Source organism: Onychomys torridus, chromosome 3 (assembly GCF_903995425.1).
Source record: "Onychomys torridus chromosome 3, mOncTor1.1, whole genome shotgun sequence".
Classification (NCBI taxonomy): Eukaryota; Metazoa; Chordata; class Mammalia; order Rodentia; family Cricetidae; genus Onychomys; species Onychomys torridus.
This window is the reverse complement of record NC_050445.1, coordinates 105,195,940-105,213,829: the sequence shown is the minus strand read 5'-3', so window position 1 is coordinate 105,213,829 and position 17,890 is coordinate 105,195,940. Positions and strand designations below refer to the sequence as shown.

The window sequence follows — 17,890 nt, the reverse complement described above, 5'->3', positions numbered from 1 at the left end:
TTATGAGCAGCAATGAATATGGATGGGCAAGTGTCTCTGTAGTAAGATGTGGAGTCCTTTGGGTGTATGCCCAAGTGTGGTACAGCTGGATCTTGAAGTAGATCTATTCCCAGCTTCCTGAGGATCCACCATACTGATTTCCACAGAGGCTGTAAAGTTTGCACTCCAGTAGATACACGCTCCTCTTTCCCTGTGTCCCCAACAGCAGCTGCTGTTTTATTGATCCTGGCCACTCTGACTGGGTGAAGATGAAATCTCATCTCAGAGAAGTTTTGATTTGCCTCTCCCTGAGGATATTGACCATTTCTTTGTTCCCCCCCCCTCCGCCACTTATTTCATCTTTTGAGAACTCAGTTTAGTTCTGTACCCCACGTTTTAAGTTGGGTTATTTGTTTTCTTGATGTTCAGCTTTTTGAGTTCTTTTTATATTCTAGATACTAACCACTCTCAGATGTATGATCAGCAGAGATCTTTTCCCATTCTGTAGACCATTAATTTGCCCAAATGATAGTATCATGTGCTGTATAGGAGCCTTCTAGCTTTATGAGGTCCTATTTATTGATTGTTGGTCTTAGTGTCTGTGATATCATGTTCTGTTCAGAAAGTCCTTTCCTGTGCCAACAAGTTCAAGCCTATTCCCTATTTTGCCTTCTAAAGGACCTACAGAGAGGGTGGGGAAAGGTTTATGGCATGAAGCTCTGGCTCAGAGCTTCTGAAAACTTTCTGGGTGGGCCTTAGGAAACCCTTCACATGGAGAATGCGGCTTCCAGAAGTTTCCCAGTTTATGGGCCAAAGCCCGGTTTCCAAAAGTTGCTGAGATATAAGACAAGAGGGACGCCTTTCACGGCTTTTCCAGCCCACACTCAAGTATCTCCACCCTGCCACGCCCCAGGGCAGGCCTTGCTCTGGACTATGCAGTTCTCATGAATGCCGCCCGCACCTATTGGCTCTGGATGGCTTCAGTCAACGGGACTCGTAGGATCCCAGGAAGTGAAAGAGAAGGACCTGGGGCTTATTCTGTAGACCCTTCTACATGGTCCCCATGGGCTGACTACCTCTTCGGACCAAAGTTGGGCTCGTGACTAGATGTCGTTTTCCCATAGAAGTTCCCTTTCATGTTCTGGGACTCTCAAGCCCTGGGTTCTACCAGTCAGTAAATGATCCCAGTGGCCCAGCTCCAGTGTAGCTGCTGCTCTATGGCAGGTCCTGACCCAGTTCTGTTCCCAGGGTCCCTCGCTGTGTGGGAAGAGTGACATGTTGCTCAAGCAGCTGTAACGCTAACTAGCAGTGTGTTCCTTCCCAGGCCACTTCCACGTGACCTCCTCCCCACGGTATGATACGAGGCTCCACCTAGTTTTTCTCCAAGGATGGACGTGTGACATCAAAAGGAGCTCCTCAACCCTCAGACACAGTGATTATTTATGTGTTGTATTAAGTGACCTTGGCTTGGCCAATCAGGCTGAAGTTTGACAGGTGCTATCTGGGAATCCCTGCAGTTTCTGGCCTAAGACTTCCATACTGGTGTTGAACTTCATGTGATGTCAAAGCTTCATCTTGAGCTGAGGGGCAGCAGGGCCCATGCCTCTGTCTTTTTAATGTCTTTGGACAAAACTCAGTAATTCTGTGCCTCAGTTACTTCTCTTTTAAATTTTTTTTATTTATTTATTTATTTATTTATTTATTTATTTATTTATTTATTTAGCTGAGGATCGAACCCAGGGCCTTGTGCTTGCTAGGCAAGCATTCTACCACTGAGCTAAATCCCCAACCCTCTCAGTTACTTCTTAAAGTGGGGCATGGTTCTGGGGTATGGATTAGTAGTATCAGGAGAGGCCCTGGGTTCCACCTGCAGTGGGCAGGGACAGCATGGTGGCAGGCACAGCATGGTGGCAGGCACAGCATGGTGGCAAGGACAGCATGGTGGTAGGCACAGCATGGTGGCAGGGACAGCATGGTGGCAGGCACAGCATGGTGGCAGGGACAGCATGGTGGCAGGGACAGCAAGGTGGCAGGGACAGCATGGTGGCAGGCACAGCATGGTGGCAGGCACAGCATGGTGGCAGGCACAGCATGGGGGCAGACACCACATGGTGGCAGGCACAGCATGGGGTTAGGCACAGCATGGTGGCAGGCACAGTGGTTAGTAGGCACCTCGAGTGGATTCTTCAGGGATCAGTTTATGGAAAGAGCCTGAAGCAGGGGCTTAAAGCAACCCTTGTCTGTCCGGGAGCCCTGTCTGTCTGGGGGCCTTGTCTGTCCAGGGGCCCTGTTTGTCCTGGGGCCCAGGTGTAAATCAGTGGTGCTGGCTGTGGGGAGGTGGGACAACTTCCCAAGTGTGACTGCACCTCTCTTTACCTAGGAGTTGCTTCCCAGCTGGCTCCTGGAACTGTGTTACCCTAACACTTGAGGAGGTGCTTTTCTGGCTCCCAGGACAGACTCATGGACTCTGCTCTCCTGGTTCACAAGAGGGACCTGTGCAGGTACCAGTCTCCCAGAAGTGGAGCTCCCACATGAGTTTCCCAGAGAAGGCCAGTGGCTGCTGGGTGCAGGGAGGTGCCATGCAGGGGGAGAGAGAGTGGTGGTACTCATCTCCCCAGCAAATCTTCCCTCCAAAGCCTTGGCAGTCATCACGGGAGACTGCCCCACCCCCTGCAGCCAAGCCCCCGAAGCTTCAGGAAACAGAAGCAGAAGAACCTTCTGCAGCACCATAAGCTCCTTGTGAGTCTGAGGTCCTCATTCCCCAGTGAGCTTCCTGGAGCCCACACTTCCCTCTACTCACACTTCCCTTTAGAAAGTGCAAACATGCCAGTGTCCGAGAGGACATTCAGCATCTAAACTCTGCTTCATTTCGCACTGTGATGTCATGAGAGTCCTGGGTGCCCCCGCACCCCCAGCACTTCTGGGACCCGGCGTGACTGCTTCTGCATCACTGCCCTTGCGTTCCTCTTCCTTCTACCTACTAAAGAAGCGTTTCTTCTGTACTGTCTCCCCCAGAGTGACTTCAGAGGGCCCTCCAAGACCTGGCTGAGCTTCAGACTGGGTTAGGGATTCTCTTTGCTTCCCACAGAATCCCATGAGTTCTATCTTCACCCATGTTCCCAACATGTTTACCCAAGTGTCCCAGTAACCAGGATCTGGTATACAGTAGGTGCTCTGCCTATGCTCACCATGTTTTTGGGTGTATGCACTGCCCTCACGTTGACCACCACGAATGCTAACCTGATATTTTGATGTGGGTTCCCCCACAGAGATGTGGGTGCAACTAATGAAGCTTGGGGTGGGGTGAGTGGACATAGAGAAGCAGGAACGGAGCTGTCTATCCCATCTACTTCTGATTGGAGTGAAGGTTTCTGGGGACCCTGGCGAACCCAGTCTGTCATATGGCTTGAGAAGGGTCTCAGGCAGAGGGATTGGGGCTGGCAGGCTGGGAGCCAGGTGGAAGGTGAGGGGTGTAGTTGTGGCAGCCTCTCCATGGCCCCCTTACTCTGGAGTGCCCGTTCCAGCCACAGCTCCACCACACTGCACAGGATCTGCGTCACTAGTCTTTATGTTACCGCCATTCAGCAGTAGGGCCCGGCCCAGGGAAGCTCAGTGAGTCAGAAGAAAGGGATGAATTAGTGGAGAAGACATTAAATAGAGTGGTGGCCATGTGAGCACACTTTTCTCTCTGGGAGGATAAATTAGGACTCTATAGACCCCTGGGAGGGGGGTCCACATGAGAAGGGAAAGGAGGGAGGGGAGAGGTTAGGGGAGGGGAGGGGGAGGGAAGAGAAGGCAAGATGGAGAAATATCTATATTTCTGTATTTACACACACACACACACACACACACACACACACACACACATGAGAGAGAGAGACACAGGATGGGGATAGAAGGGTTGGGTGGAGGTGGGCAGGACTGGGCAGGGCAAGGGAAGTCAGTCCCGGCTGAGGCTCCCTGGGCAGGTGGCCCTAAAGCAAGCTCACCTCACATGCTGTGTGTGGTGGGGAGGCTCCCCAGGCCCCGAGGCCCTGAGGCTGTGGGAACAGTCTCCTCCCTGGGCCTGTGGGATTGCGTGACTCCCGGAATGCTGGGCCCAGGGCGTGGAGGCAAGCAAACGCCATTAGGCCTATCAGTGATCTTGAGGTGCAGATATGGAAGTTTGAGGAGGCCCAGCCGGCTCTGCCCAACTGTAAAGAGACGTGATTGAGGCGGGTCATGGGGAGGTGGCCGTGATTAAGGGGGGGTGGTTGAGGCCTACTGACTTCCTGCATGGTAGGCAGGGTAACACAGGAAGCCTGTGATGGGGATTAGTCATGGCACCAGCCCTCTCATGGAGCTCATAAACTCAGGACCTTGGTATCTCCAAGGGAGGACACGTGGCCTCTCAGCCCACAAGCCAAGTGTCATTTTCCACCCTTAAGTAGCTGCCCTGAGGCTTGACTCTGGCAAGGTTGAGGCTGGTGTAGACAGCAGAGCTACAGCAATTCTAAGGCTCTCTGGGCCCTTTCTTTTCCCAGCATCCCATGGGACTCCTACATGGCATTGTAGGACCGAGACAAGGCCCTCACCTCCACCCCATGGACGAGAAGACAGGCCCCAGAGTTTCCGGATAGAAAAGGGCTAGAGGAGGTTGTAGAGACAGGCGGGGCTGCTCAGTGTCTGCCGCTGTAAATCTAAGTTTGGACCTGGGCCAAGGTGGAGGTGCCCAGGGGGAGTTTCCTGAGCTGGGAACGAGACTTGGACCAATAGGGATAAGGGACTTAAGAGTGAAAGGACTATGCCCCTGGGCCTTGCCAGCTGTCTGGGGCCCAGCTTTGTGGTTATAAAACTCTCTCCAGAAGGTGAGATAGGTACCCTGGGAAGTTTTCTTCCCCTGGCCAGAGAGAATAAGGTTTTATGAAGGAGGCAGGACAAGGCACAGTCCTGGTGTGGTGGGTGTGTCTGTGTAGAGACCCTGGGTGTGTCTGTGTAGAGACCCTGGGTGTGTCTGTGTAGAGACCCTGGGTGTGCCTGTGTAGAGACCCTGGGTGTGCCTGTGTAGAGACCCTGGGTGTGCCTGTGTAGAGACCCTGGGTGTGCCTGTGTAGAGACCCTGGGTGTGTCTGTGTAGAGACCCTGAGTGTGCCTGTGTAGAGACCCTGGGTGTGCCTGTGTAGAGACCCTGGGTGTGCCTGTGTAGAGACCCTGGGTGTGTCTGTGTAGAGACCCTGGGTGTGTCTGTGTAGAGACCCTGGGTGGGAATGCTTGAATCTGGCATGAGAACCATCATCCCTGGAGACCTCCAACACTCCAGTCCTGGGGGTCTTTGGCTCTACAAATTTGAAGGGTTGTCCTTGCCACTGATCTTAGAAGACTTAACTTCGAATCTTAGCTTCATTACTAACTAGCCTTTGAAGGAAGCTTTGGAATGCAAACAGTACTACCTGGCTGTGGAAATGGGAAGGCATGCATCTTTGCCTAGAGAAGACTTAGGAGCTGGCAGCTGGTGGGAGATGGCTTCTTCATAGCAGCAGCAGCACTACCACCACATAAATGGTACCCAATAAATATTTGGAGACTCTCTTCAGGGATAAAAAGAAAATGAGAACAAAATAAATGTGTCAAGCTGCCTGTCCACTTCAGTGGGGAAATGGGGCTTGGAGAGTCAAGAAGGCCCCTCCACTGCCCATCACTGTGGCTGTTAATCACTTTCTTCCATGACTATCCCGTATTTTCCAGTTCATTGCACCCTGAATATGCAGCTCCCCATGCATCCCACAGCCATGCAGACACCCGGCCTGGGGCCCTGCAGGTACTTAGGAAGGAAGCAACTCCCCAGAGAAAGAGTGTGTCCCTTCTCAGCCTGTGTCATCGAGTCAAAACTTGAGCTTCCTCTTCTGTGCTCCCCCAAGGCTGTTTCCACATCTGTCTGTTAGCTCTGTCCCTGTGGCCAATCCCTTCCTCTCCTCTCCACTGCTACCACCTGTCTGCACACCAGTCACAGCCCCTTGGTGGTCACCCCTTCACACTCATCTTCCCTGCTACCTGGAAGTTTGGTTCTTGGGTGTTCTCCAAAGGCCCATCTGTGTTGAAGGCCTGGTCTGCAGGGTGATGCTGTGAGGAGGAAATGGGACCTTTGAGAAGCAGGGCCTTGGAGGTCTTATGCCATCTGGGGTATTCCCTGAGGGGGTTGTAGGGCTCCGGCTTATTCCTTTCTTTGTTTTCTGGTTTGGGATGGAACCATCACTGTGTTCAGCCTCTTCACAGCCCAAAGAAATGTGACTAACCAATCATGGATCTGACAGTCCTCCACCCCAGGTGTGAGCCAGAATAAACCTTTCTCTTTATACATGTGACTTCTCAGGAGAGCTAACACACCGGCTAAAACTCTTCCATGGCTTCCCACTCTCCCTAGGACAAAGTCCAATCGTTTGTCTAGTTGGCTGCTCTCTTACCCCGATTGGTTCTAGTCTGCTTTTCAGCTTCTCCTCCAACTACCCTAGACTTCAGTCAAACAGAAAGACTTCTCTTTCCCACACGCCATGCACCTTTGCACACGAGCCCTCACCTAGCATTTCTTTCTTTCTTGTTTGCCCAGGTTGTTCCTAAGTCCCCCCTACTCTGTCTCAAACCTGACCTCCTCTGTGAAGCTTCCCTCTGCATCCAAGTTGACTCTCTTCCCCACTTCCACAGCAATGGAAAGCCCACCGCTCAGACTGCCTGGGAAATTCTTACGATATCAGAGACACCAGCTGGAAGATGCTTCAATTGCAATTTGTCCCCAACACTAGCACTTGAGGAGGGAGTGGAGTGGGCAGTGCTGGCCTGCTTCCCTCTCTTCCCACCTCACTGGGACCTCCAGGGGTAGCTACGCACTCCCTGAGCTATGGAGGAAGAATCACAAGAAGGTTCCAGAAGTCTTGCCCAAGGTTATCCAGCTGCACCCGCCCTGCCTCCAGCCCTCTGGCTTCCTCTGCTTGCCAGGCTGTTCTGTGGCTGCCAGCTTCTGTGTTTATCTCCATGAAAGTGAGTTCCTTGGTGGCCTGAGTCACACCAGCCTTATCTATGTGTCCCTAGAGGCTGAGGAGAGCTGGGGACAGGCAAGGCCAGTGAGCATTTACTGACACTGGGCTCTATCTTTTTCTCTTCTTTCCTCTGCTGACCTCAGGCCACCTCCCCTTCCTTTGCCTCTCCCCAAGCTCAGACTCTTTAATGGCGACTCTGCATGGCTAGAGGAGCAAGTCAAGTCTTTTCTTAAAGGTCAATAGGGCTTATGCCTCTTAAACTGGGGTACACAGCCCTGTCTCATGGGTTTATAAAGCCGTAAGAGAAAGGGAGCACCCCATCTTGGGGAGAGTTTTTATTTTTGAAATCCCTGGGGTAGGTAGAGTCAAGTGAGGCAATTAGGCTTTCAAGTGATATTTTAAGCATGATTTTAAAACTTAAAAAAAAAAAAAGTCAGCTCTTGGTATCCTCAGCCTCCACCTAAGTGGACTTAATTTTGTGTACACTATTAGGGAAGAGTTGTGTCTGTCCTGAGCATGTGCAGACTTGGGTCATTGTCTCCTAAACTGGTGGGACACCTGTTTATGTGGCACTTCTGCTAGGCTGAGTGTTCTAATGCAGACATGGTTTCACATTTACAGAAGGGCGTTTGAGGGTCCTATGCAAATACTACGCTGTCTTACACATCCATGCACAGCGTCTGTGGTTGTCGGGGCGGCACCCCGCGCCTGTGCTTTGGTTCTTGGCCTAGTGCGACTGGCAAATTCATTCCTACTTGTCTCCCCGGGGCTGTGGCCTCAGCAGACTGTTTCCTATGAGCTGTTTCCTTCCTGGAGTTTTCTGGGTCCTCCCTCAGGCTGCAGTCTCTTCCCAGGAGCTTCTGCAAGGCTGTAGCTTCCTGGAGGTCTGAGGGCCTTGTAACCCCTTGTCCTTTAGCGTCGGGGCTGATACCGTCTCCCTCATCTCCCAGCTCGCCTTGACCACCCTCTTCCGCTGGCTCCTCTGGCACTGCCCACACTTGGCATGTGGCCTCTGCGTTAGAGGCTCCTCTGCCTTCGGTACCCTTGCCTTTTGCTCTTGGCCGGGCCCTGACCTATTCACAGCCTTACTAAGCTTGAGCCAGGACTCAGGAGGTGGAAAGGCAGTTTATGAGCGAAGCGTGAGCATGGTGTTTGAGAGAAGTCACCCTCATCAGGGAACAGAGCAAGGAGACAGCCTTGGCTAGCATCTGGCCGGTAGGAGGCAGCTCCTAAAAAAGTCCCCCTTCATCAGCAGCTGTCCCGCCCCAGGAGCCCTGGGAGGCCTGGCCACGGTGCAGCTTTTCCAAGGCATGTTGCCCACCACTGTGGCAGCAACGGCAGCGTCGTCGATAACATGGGCTCCTCCGAGGCATAACACGGGCTCCTCCGAGGCCTTTCTGGCGCTGACCCATCTGGCAAGCAGGGTGGCCAGGGACCCCAGGCCGAGCTGCCAGCAACTGAGTCAGCACAACGCCCTTCTCTCGGCTGCTTGGCTTCGGGTGGGAACCAACCATCCATCCGGTGTCCCCGCCCCTGCCCTTGGAGGGAGCCAGCTCAGGCTGGAGCAGCCCCAGCCCCTTAATGAGCACTGGCTGTGGCCTGGCCCAGGCCTGGGTCGCTCTGAGCTGAGAACACGCGCTCAGGCAGCAAAGAACGTGGACCTCTGATGGGCAGCCAGAGTTCTGTCCTCTGGCCTGCCTCCCCAGGAGGCCTGAGGTCTTGGGTTGTTAGGGCTGGAAGGAAGACAGAACAGCTTTCTAACTGTGCAGATGGAGAAACTGAGGCCCAGAGAGGAATCACCATGCCTGGTAGCTGCAGCAGGGATCAGGCTGTGCCAGCATTCAAATGTAATTGGTTCCTGCCTCCCTAAGCTTATGCTCTTTCACTTTCCCAAGTAACACTACTAAGAAAGATAACCGGAATGGTGTGGCCTTCCACCTTTTGTGAACCTTTAGGCTAGCTCCCTGGACTCACTGGGAGTCTAACTCTCTTATTTGCAATCAGTGGTGATAAAGTTTTGGGCCTGGTTCCTTTGATCTTCCAGGAAATATGCAAGCTAGGTACCAGTAGTATAGATAGGTGGACAGAGAGGCCATCCTTGACTCATGATGAATGGATGTTCAGGGACTTCTCCAGGCCAGATCCCAGGTCTCGGAGAGGACTTGCCCACAGCTTCATGCTTAAAGTGGCAAGCCTGCTGGTGTGACCTTGGAGCCTCTCACCCGTACTCCATGCTTTGAGGTGAGTGGAAAATGGGCCTAGGGGTCCACTTTCCAACTCTTGCAGGGGCTACTTGTGCTGTCCCTGAGACCAGTGCTGGGCTCTAAACAGATCCCAGAAATGACATTCTCCTGGGAACATTTGCCCTGGAACATATTTACAAAACTCAAGAGGGATGGAAATATCCCAACCCACTCCCTACAGACTCAAATTAGCAATTTTCTTATTCATTATAACCCCTTTGGAAATTTAAACTATGTAATATTTATCTAAAATTAGGAGCAGAAGTTGCCAGAGAAAAGCCCTGCTACTTTTGGGGAAAATGGTCCCTTAGCCTCATCCTTTGCATTTGTTCTAAATCAGAACACAGAACAGTTGTCTTTGAAATATGTCCCCCCTCCTAATACTTGTGGGTTGGGGACAAACTCTTTTGAATATATTTTCACCCTACTCTTAAAAATGCAGGCTGTCATCCAGGCAATGGTGGTGCATGCTTTTACTCCCAGAACTTGGGAAGCAGAGACAGGAGGTTCAAGGCCAGCCTGGTCTATGGAGTGAGTTCCAGGACCAGCCTGCAAAGAGAAACCCTGTCTTGAAAAACAAACAAACAAACAAACAAACAAAACAAAATTCTCGTTTTTATCTTGTGGCATATTCTGGACTCAAGGACATTAAGATAGAAAAACCTCCTCCATGGACCCAGGGTGTTAACTTATACAGGTATTTTAAAAATACTTTCTCTTATTCTCTCTCTCTCTCTCTCTCTCTCTCTCTCTCTCTCTCTCTCTCTCTCTCTCTCTGGTTGTATGTGTATGTGACTGCAGTGCCTGCGGAGGCCAGAAGAGGGCATCAGATCATTTGAAGCTACAGTTACATGTGGTTGTGAGCCACCACACGTGAGAGCTGGGAACCAAACTCAGGTCCTTCGCAAGAGCAGCATGTGCTCTTAACTGCTGAGCCATCTCTCTAGCTCTTGGTTGTATTGTTTTTTAAATTAAATTAAGTTAATGGCAGTCTGTGGTGCTGGGGATGAATCCAAGGCCTCCTGCACACTAGGCAAAGGCTCCGTCTCTGAACAGCACCCCAGCTCTTGAAGGGCATGTTAGAAATGGCAGCAATCCTCTCTTTGCCTCACTCTCTCCTTCTGTTCTCTTCCCTCCGCATGGTCTCTCTGTTTCTCTCCCTCTCTCTCCCAATAAAGCTCTAGAAAGGTTAAAAAAAAAATGGCAGCAATAACACTGCCTGTAAGCAAGACTGACTGAGATGTGCCAAGAAACTCGGAGAATTGCTTTACAGTCAGTATCACATCTAATCTTCACAATAACCCTGGAGATGGAGTTATTACCTCATTTTACATCTGAGGGCAATTTAGGCCTAAAGAGATTAAGACACTGGCCATATTCCCCTGGACATTAGACCGGAGCATGGTAGAGCTGGAATTTTAAGCCCAGTCAGTATAACTCTGAAGTCTGCACCAGGAGGCTGTTATTTGGACTTATTTCCTGCCAGGCTCTCACTAGCCTTGTGTAACAATCTCTGAGCTTACCTGTGCCCAGGAAGCTTGATCCATCTTTCCCCTTCTTTCCATTGTCCTTCAGGGGTGCTTAGGTTTCTACTCATTTGGGGATCTTCTCCTTAAGCTGCCAGCCCCTTTGGTGGTAGTACTGGCATTTGGAAAGAGTGTGGGTGTAACAAACACTTGGAATATGTGCATCTCGGCTGACACCTAGGACTTCAGGTCCTATGTAACTACTTTGTTGTGGGATTGGAGACTGAACCCAGGGCCTTGTGCACGCTAGGCAAGTGTCTGTCCACTGAAATGTGACCATAGCCCTAATTCTCAGCCAAAGGATCCTTCTGCAAAACAGACGTTGAAGTAGGTGTGAGACAGGAATCGAAATGACCTTGAGATGTTCGTGAGCTAGGTGAGCAGCAGAAGGCCTTTGTAGGTTGGGGGTATGTGAGGCCTTGGCTCCTGGGAATGGGAGGGGATGGTGAGTTAGAGAGGGAACGCTATTGTGTGGGTCAGAAGACTGTCACTTTATTAGAGGGTTAAAGTGAGTCAGAATCTCAGGGTGCATGAATAAGCATGATATGTGGGAACCGAGGGGCAGGGCCAGGCCTATGGGCTGAATGTCCCCAAGGGGTCCATCCCTCCAGGTAGCCATCCAGGGCTGGGTCATCCTGGGGAGCTTTGGAGAGGGAATGTATACTTTGGGCAGAGTTGACTTTCGGGAAGCCTGCTTTCCAAACTTCAAATTTGATCATCTCCCTCTGCTGCTTGGCAACGTCCTCTGGATTCCCATGGTCTCCAAACAGTCCAAGAGATCTCCTTACCATGGGGTGGATTTGCATCCCAGTCTGACCCAGGCTTGGCCCCTCTGACTTTCCACCCTGACCCTCTTGGAGAGCTGGGACACTCTTATATCCACCATACTTGCTATGAATCTGCATCTCTAGGCAGCTGTCACTTCTGGGTTCTATCTACTCATCCACAGACTGTGACCTCTTGAGGGCAGGGCCTGTTTCCTCACCTTCATTCCCGGATAGACTTTACCAAGTATGAACTATGGATGGGACTAGATAATGGCTGACCATCTTTAAACTCTGAGATCCTGTTATTTCGTGTGCTTGTTTACTTATTTATTTATATATTTTTGAGGCAGGGTCTCAAGTAGCATAGATTGTCCTTGAACTCCCTAAATAGCTGGGACTAGCTTTGAATTCCTAATTATCCTGCCTATTATCCTATTCTCAAGTGCAGGGACTACAGCTGTGCCACGATGCCTGGCTTTATTTGTTTATGTGTGTATGTGGGTTGAAGCATGTGTGTGCATGTCTGAAGTCCAGATGGAGCTTGCTAGGCTGGCTGCCTACTATGTCCTTGGGATAAGTGGTTCTCCTGTCCGTGCTTTCCAGCATACAGCTTCTACTCAGACACTGGGGATCTGAACTCAGGTCTTCATGATGGCACAACAAGCTGTTTACTCACTAAATCATCTCCCAGTCCACGTTTATTTGTTTTTGATGCATAGTCTTGCTTTGTTGTCCAGGCTGCCTTCGAATTTCTAGGTTCAAGCAATTTTCCTGTGCCAGCCTCCCCACTAGGAAGTTGCTTCTTAATATACTTTAAAAAACTTTATATTTACTCCCCCCCCTCTTTCTCTGTACAAGTGTGCAGTCATGGATGAGGGATGGGAACTTGCAGATAATAGGATAATGACACACACAGAGATACCCAGGAGCCAAGCTAAGAACCAAGATGGAGTGAGAAAAGAGGAAAACAGGGGAAGTGTCTATCTAGTGAAGGTCAGATTCTTCAGCTCTGACCTCATGATAGCACTGTGATGTCATGGTGGAAATGAACTATGATTCTTGCCCTCAGGATTGGCAATAAAGAGCCCCATCCCAGTCCTTATTCTGGCATCCCCCTGTCCCTGCCACAGGTACCCAGCCTCTGTCATCGTGCTTCCTTTCTTCAGCATCTCAGTTGTAGTAGACATCACACAAGACAGAGCCCACTCATGGCAAGAACTTGCTCCTTGGTGGCTGAGAAAAGTCACTGGACTGAAGTGGCTGCTGCCTTCTTTTGTAGCCATCCCTCTGGTTTCTGACTTCAGATCCACAGCTGTGACACCAGCTAACATTGCCATACAGGGACACATTGGATAGAATAGGGGACCCCACACAGGCTAAGCACATGCTCTACCTCTGAGCCACATCCCTACACACACACACACACACACACACACACTTTCTTGCTTCCTTGCTCCTCACTTGGATTTAAACACAGAAGCCAAAGAAACAGAACAACAGCAACAGCCTGGAAACGCAGGTCAGCTCAGGATTCCCATGGCTGGACAAAAGGCTGAGGAGCCTGCTATCCCGGTGTCCCACTCACCGCAGAACAGTGTCAGAGGATGCTGGGCCATGGTCAGAGGAGGTGAGAGACAAGGGCTTGACTCTTGACCATAGTTACTTTTCTTCCTATTTTTATTAACAGGCATCCCTAAGCATGTTTGTGCCTAGAGAAAGTGCTATGAATAACCAATGATGCATGTGTTGATTAACTTGTGAATCATGCTGGGGGGTGGTGGTGGGGGGAGCAGGAGCTTTAGAGATGAATATAATGTGTTGTAAAATATTTAGCAAATGATCATCCAAGCCACAGGGAAAAATCCAAGAGATGGGAATTTGAAAGCTGCCAGGATTTAAAAGCTATTTAACGCTAAGCATCAGTGCCAAAGAGTTGAGAGCATCCCTCTCCCCACTCCATTGGCAACAGAGCTTGAAAATGTGGAAAGGGCTTGGCTGGACTGTGGAGCACTGGTGGGAACCGAGATCATGCAGAGAGCTGAAAGGCTTTTTGTTTGAGAACCTTGTAAACAAGGGATCTCCTCCCAGGTCCCTCTGAGAGCCCCACCTTGCCTGTAGCTTGCACATTTTCTCTTACCATCTCCCCGATAAACTCCCAATGTGGTGCCAACATTGTGAAGACACCCGCCAGTCATCTGGATGTTTCAAAATCCCCGGATACGCTTCATCAAGGCAGAAAGAAACCGCCATATGGCTGAGTGAATTTGTCACCTCCCTTCCACATGTTTGGATGTCACTCAGACCCTGCCTTGGCTCTGCTTCCAATGCGGCTTAGCTCTATCTGTCATTTTAAAGGTTTCGACTCTGAGGCTGTCTTTCTGAGGGGCTTAGGGATTGTATAATTTTAGAGCTGGAGTCAAGATTCATTTTCATAATCTCACTCTTTGGAGATGCACTTCTTTCCAAGAAGAGGATGGAAAGATCTTACTTGATGTTTTGGCTTGACAGCCCCCAACTCTATAAAGTTGGAGCCTCCTGGGTAGAAACGCCATATGTTAAGGTAAATGAAGGGATAAGTTAGGGCATGGGAACAGTCATCCTGGAGAGTAGAGGCCTTGTGGTCATTCAGTCACAGGGCATGCTTAAAGAGTCAACGTGAATCTGATGGCTTTAACCAACCCAGAAGCCTCTACGGTAGGGAACAATCTATAGTCTGCTTGCTGGCAATTGTTGTAAACATGATGGCTCATGAGCCCTTGAGTTCGGTAGAGTAAGGGATCTCTGGGCAATGGCCATCGGGAGGCTCATAAGAAGAGTCACAGCATCCCTGCTGACTATGACTAGGGCCAGGTTTCAGCAAGGCCTCCCCTCTTCTGCCCTGTAGTTCTCGCTCTTTTGCTTTCATGCAATGTCTTTTGTTGTCTTTTGTGCAGATTCTCAATTCAACACTGTCCTTGAGGCCTGCCCCCAAGTCCACAGGTTCCACCCTGAGTTTTCAAACTTCATGAATCTTCACTTTCCTGCAGACCAACCATTCCCTAGCACATGACTAAGTGCCCTGACCATTCATCTGGCACATAATTAATTACCTGCATTATAATGTTTTAAGAAAGGGTCATGTTTTTCCTCTCAGTTCAATGGTAGGCTCATTTTGGCAGACTTCAACTCTTTAAAGACTTAAAAATATTTATCTACTTTTTATTTGTGTGTAGAGGTCAGAAGACAACTTTTGTGAGCTGATTCTTGACTTGTCCCCTTTTGAAGCAGGGATTTTCTTGTTTTTACTTCTGTGAATATTCCAGCTAACTGGCTTGAGAGCTTCCAGGACATTCTCTTGTCTCTGGCCCCATCTCACTCCAGCAGGGTTGGGATTAAAGATGCATGCTACCAATGACTTTTTATATGTGCTCCATGGCTGGAAATCAGGTGGTCAGGCTTACATGACTAGCATTTTTACTTGCTGAGGCATCTGCCCCTTCATTTCTTAAAAATTAAAAACTATTTTATTTATGGGTATGTATATGCCATGTATGTGTAGATGCCCAAAGAAAGCTTCAGACAGCCTGGAGCTGGGAGTTATAGGTGGTTGTGAATGACCTGATGTGGGTGCTGGGAAGTGAATGGGGCAGCCAGTACTCTTAACCACTGACTCATCTCTCCAGCCATTCCCTCCCTTTGATTTTTAAGACAGGGTCTTATGTATCTTAGGCTGGCCTTGAACTTGATATATAGGCCATGTTGAAAGATAACCTTGAACTCCTGATCCTACTATCTCCATTTCCTGAGTGCTAGAATTACAGGTTTCTTCCAATGTGATTTTCCCTCCCAGTGGTAAGGATCAAACCCAGAGCTATCTGTTTGCTAGGTAAGCACTCTGCTGTCAGAGATACACCTCCAGACCCATAGTGCTAACTCTTAAAACATTTGTGTTCTCTGAAGCTTCTAACAGTGTTAAGATGACACATTGGTGTCCCATTAGTAGACAGTGTAGTCAGACTTACATATCTGTGTGTTTTACATCCATAGGCCAAATATTTGGGGGGCATTTTTGTGAATGATTGAATTTTGTGACTCTTCCCATCTCATAATTATTTTCCAAACACCACTGCATTACAGCGTACAACATTTCCACTATAGTAGGTATTGTAAGTATATAGAGATGGCTTAAATGACAGGGGAGAGTGTGCATAGTTTATATGCAAACATGCGGTCTTATAAAATCGTGAACACCCATGGGGTTTGTTACCTGGAACCAGACTCCAGGGCAAAGGAGGGATGGCAACATGTTAAACAGTTTGCTGGTGATGAGGACCTGAGTTCAACACCCCTCCTCCCAATCCACATAAAAATGCTAGATGGGGTAGTGCTGGGGAGGTGGAAGCAGGAGGCTCCTCAGGTCTCAATGACCAGCTAGTCTAGTCTTATTTGTTGGCTTCAGGCCAATGAAAGATCCTCTTTCAAAGTATGTAGATGATGCTCCTGAGAATGGCCCCTGACGCTGTCTCTGGGCCTCCATGCACATGCACACACATAAACACAAATGTGAGCACACATACATCAAAAGTGACCAAGGAAGAAAGGAGGAAAGAAATAAAATGGAGAAATCTGCCCCCAGTGGAATGGGAGACATACGTTCAATCGTTAAATACTATAAACAATTTCATAATGTGGTAATTTTTAATATTAAAAGTAAATTGTAAATGTATCTTTATAAACAATATGCATAAAATAGATCTTGTTCTAAAACCTTTGTTTTTAAAATGCTTTTTCACAGTAAATTTCTTAGGTGTCAAATTTTTTCCCTCAAAATATTAGTGCAATTTAAAGAAGGAAAAGGTCAGCGAGTGGGACTTCTCTGCTAATATAGATCCTTGTAGATCTCCTGGAGCAGGGGGTGAAGGCTCATGTCCGTCTCCGTCTTCTTGATCACATGCAAGAGCTGCACATGCTCTGTGACGATCTGCCTGAGGTCTGTCATCTTCTGGAGCACCTTGGCGAACAGCTGTGAGGACTCCGGGTGGTTCAGCTTGAGCTGGAGCTCCAGGGCCTGAAGCAGGTTATCTTGGATGTCCTCAATGGGCTTCACGTTCAGCAAGCCGGGGCGGTCTGGGAGAAATGGAAAGACGAAAGGAGGCTCCGTCAAACATTCTCTGGGCTGGCTCTAAGGCCTGGGCAGCTTCAGGCTACTCCCTCTTCAAGCTATTGGGCATATGCTCTACTACAGAGCCAAGCCCCACCGCCCACCCCATCTCTGCCTTAGTTCTTAAGATGGTGAGGATGAAGCTCTGCAGCTCACGGGCAAGACCAGAGGATGGAATCAAGGCTAAAGCGCTATGCATTCAGGTGTGATGTGACACCATCAGGAGCATTCTGTTCTCAACCCAACGCCTCTCCTGCCAACAAGTTTTTGGTCTCAGAAATCACATTTCCACCTTTGATCCTCCTGGATGGAACTTTCTATAGCGTCTACCCACATTCTCATAACAACCTCAGAAAAGCTTTCAAGTGTAAGCCTTGCTGTTTTTTATGTAGCATCGTACATCACATTTCCAGCAAGATTAGACAGTAAGATAAGACACTGCTTCGCTTTAGAGGGACTCTCCTCCCTACAGTGTAGCTGACATTTCTTCTGAGGGATGAGATTGCAGGTGTTTTTCATCAATTCTTAACATTTCTTTTTCTTTGTTTCCTTTCTATCTTTCCATTTTGTTTTGAGGGGAGGTCTTCCGGGATTACCTAGGCAGGCCCCAAACTCCTGGGCTCTCTCAGCCCCCTGGCTCAGCCTCCCAGTCTGTGCCTACAGGAGTGCAGTACTTGGTAGGACACCCTCGTGTTGGCCTTACCTAACACAAAAGCAAATGCTGCTAATGCTTTGCCACAAGTGTGACATTTGCTGTAGATTATGGTGAATATGTTTTACTTTTGATTTTCCAAGAATTTTAAAGTTTTCAATTTGTTTTAGTCAGGAATGTTGGTTAAATTTTATTGAAGGCTTTTAAATTTTTTATATCTGAAGAGATATGCTATCTGAAGAGATATGATTTTATCTTCACCTAGTGTAATGGATTACATTAATAGACTTCCTTATGTCCTTGCACTCACCTATTAGGATCTTATTTGGGGCTTTGTAAGTAATAACTGTGGGCGATATGGCTGGAGTTTTATCATCTGAGCCATCCATTGTTCAGGTCATAACTGTGAACCAGCCTTAGGAGTAGAATTCTGTTTTCCTTCAGATTTGACCTGCTCCTTTGTGGTTTCTTGGAATTTGTTTGAAGAGCCCTCTGGCCCTCGTGACAAATACTTCACTAACTGGCTTTCTACAATGTATAAAGTAAAACTAGTAAATGTTTTTTGAATGGAGT

The 17,890-nt window shown here is 49.0% G+C and overlaps 1 protein-coding gene across 5 annotated transcripts in view; it reads right to left on the bottom strand.

Annotated features, from left to right (window-relative positions):
- Positions 1–16,181: 16,181 nt before the first annotated feature.
- The window catches only part of Pparg (peroxisome proliferator activated receptor gamma), a 134,798-nt gene continuing 133,089 nt past the window's right edge, over positions 16,182–17,890 (bottom strand). For 4 of the 5 annotated variants that reach the window (XM_036181415.1, XM_036181416.1, XM_036181417.1 and 1 more), the window contains one exon: positions 16,182–16,631. In XM_036181415.1, the coding sequence (XP_036037308.1) occupies positions 16,384–16,631 (248 nt within the window). In that variant the 3' untranslated portion in view covers positions 16,182–16,383. The remainder of the gene's footprint in view (positions 16,632–17,890) is intronic. The other variant, XM_036181419.1, reaches the window with a different exon arrangement.